This window comes from Nannochloropsis gaditana, assembly GCF_000240725.1.
Source record: "Nannochloropsis gaditana CCMP526 unplaced genomic scaffold scaffold593, whole genome shotgun sequence".
Classification (NCBI taxonomy): domain Eukaryota; class Eustigmatophyceae; order Eustigmatales; family Monodopsidaceae; genus Microchloropsis; species Microchloropsis gaditana.
The window spans coordinates 16,674-18,754 of NW_005803360.1; the positions used below are offsets into that span (position 1 = coordinate 16,674).

General features: G+C 56.3%; 1 protein-coding gene across 1 annotated transcript; it reads left to right on the forward strand.

The window, feature by feature from the left end:
• Positions 1–1,030: 1,030 nt before the first annotated feature.
• NGA_0175200 (hsp70-like protein) lies at positions 1,031–1,753 on the forward strand (the record flags this gene model as incomplete). The annotated part of the gene is made up of 2 exons (XM_005854190.1): positions 1,031–1,216; positions 1,545–1,753. Coding segments are annotated over exons 1-2 (258 nt in total), but the record flags the coding sequence as incomplete, so codon positions are not given.
• Between the last annotated feature and the right edge of the window lie 328 nt (positions 1,754–2,081).

A 2,081-nucleotide genomic window follows, 5' to 3' on the forward strand; every position in this document is an offset into this window, starting at 1 on the left:
GGGTCTTTCCAAGGATGAATATAAAAGGGCATGTCACCACTCACTCCTCCCCCGGACATCGAGGCATAATTCATGCGAGACTGCGACGTGCATGGGATGAGAGAGATGCATTAGAAAGGCGCAGGCAGCAACGTGCCCTCCGGCCACCACCTTTCCCCTTCCCTTTCCGCTGTTTCGACACGTACATCTTCCGGCTTTCCTTCCTTTCGCATCTTTTCTTCAATGGTCGCCAGCACCGCTTGTCGGGCTTGTTCTGTCGAAGCCATCTCCTCTGCCCCCGGACCTTTCTCATCCCTCATGCTTCCTCGACTTGCTGGCAGGGTTCGACGGGAAAGCAGCGCGGTGCCATTACCGTCCCCGGACCTCATCCTATAGACGTCCACGTTTCCTCACCTGTCTGTGTCATGGAAGGGGTTGCGTCATTTAGGGGGAAACCCTTTTGCCATTTCCTTTTTTTGGGAAAAGGAGGAAATATTGCTCGGACAGGCCACCTAAGGCTGGCGTCGGCTAGGTCAACGACCACAAAATCGTCAACCCTCAACATTCCATGCCAGGGCACACCTGGACACGGAATGAGAACAAGCCATTCTCTTTCCTGTTCGCAGCCACCTGGGAGCATGCGTTTCGATGGCGCGCTCAAAAGCAACAATAGAGCAAGAAAAGCAGCATCAGCGAGGATCATTCTATCAGGGGAAAAGAGAGCGATGCCTTACAGGGGTGGCGGCGTTCGACCTGTCCTAACAGTGGTATTGAGGCAAAAATAATGCCTTCAAGACACCAGAGACGTGGAAACATGCCAGACAAATTCAAATGGAAAGATGTGGGCACGAATCTCGTCGAATTGACGGCCGTGGTCTTGGCCAAGGAAACCCGCCAGGGGCTCCTCACGAGTCGCGGAGGCCTTACTCCCACCACGAGCGAGCTTTTCAATCATTTACATGCTCTTACGGACGATTTTTGGGGCCATCCTGGGTCATCAAGTCTTTTCCATGTTCTCATAATTGTACGGGGGGGGCATTTTCACACCTTCCAGACTGGTTGCGGATTTTTTTCCCCCAACTCCATCCTCCACCACACATCACGAGGATCGAAGTAGCAGTACGAGCTGCGTCTCGATCTGTCCAGCAATTAAGTATTTGTAGCCCTGCACAAACCCGCTGAAAAATCATGGATGGCACCGCCGGTCGGGTTGCCATCCTAATTCCTCTTGTGGGCGGTATGTACGATGTCATTCATGGGTGTTACGGGTTTTTAGCAAGGTATTCGTGCTTGACAATCCTACGTCTTACGCCGGGGCCTCCGCAACCCTCCTCTCCCTCCACAGTCGCAATATGCGCGGGTATGGCAGCAGTTGGGTTCAAAGGACGGATCAACGTCGTTGGTACGTGCTAATCCACTGCATCTTCCTGCTTCTTCCCGTCGCACCTGTCCATCATGATCTGCTTTCCTTTCATACACCCCTCCTGCCCACGCGTGGCATCGACCCTCCCAATCCTCATCCTCCACCCTGTTGGACTCCCCCGCCATTTCCTTCCCTTTCTCAGGCGTCGATCTAGGCACGACCTTCTCCGTGGCCGCCGTCAACGAGCATGGGAGTGTGCGCGTGATCAAAGACAAGTGGGGAAACCCCCTGGTCCCCTCCATCGTCTCCTTGGCCCCTGACGGGGGGGTGTGGGTGGGAAAGGAGGCCCGCGAACGCCTGGCCTTGCACCCGTCCCGCACTGTCTACGACGCCAAACGTTTCATCGGCCGAGAGTACGTGGGAGGTTTGTATGCCGTTGGGGGGGGGAAGGCCGCGGGGCAATATGGGGAGGTTGGGGGGAGGAAGCTCTGGGCCTGTGGACGGACCGCACGATATTCTTTCCATGCCACTTTTCCCTCCTTCCTTCGTCCCCGTCCCATTCCAATGCATCCATCCTTCGGGCGCTCCCCCCCCTCAGTTTCGGAGACTCAACCGTGAGGGAGGAGGCCGGGCGCCATCCTTTCGCCGTGGTCGAGCACACGAGTCCTTTCTCAGGCGTCGGCTTCCAAGTGGGCCCTGACCAGGTAGAGAGGGAGGGAGGGAGAGGGGGAGGGAGGGA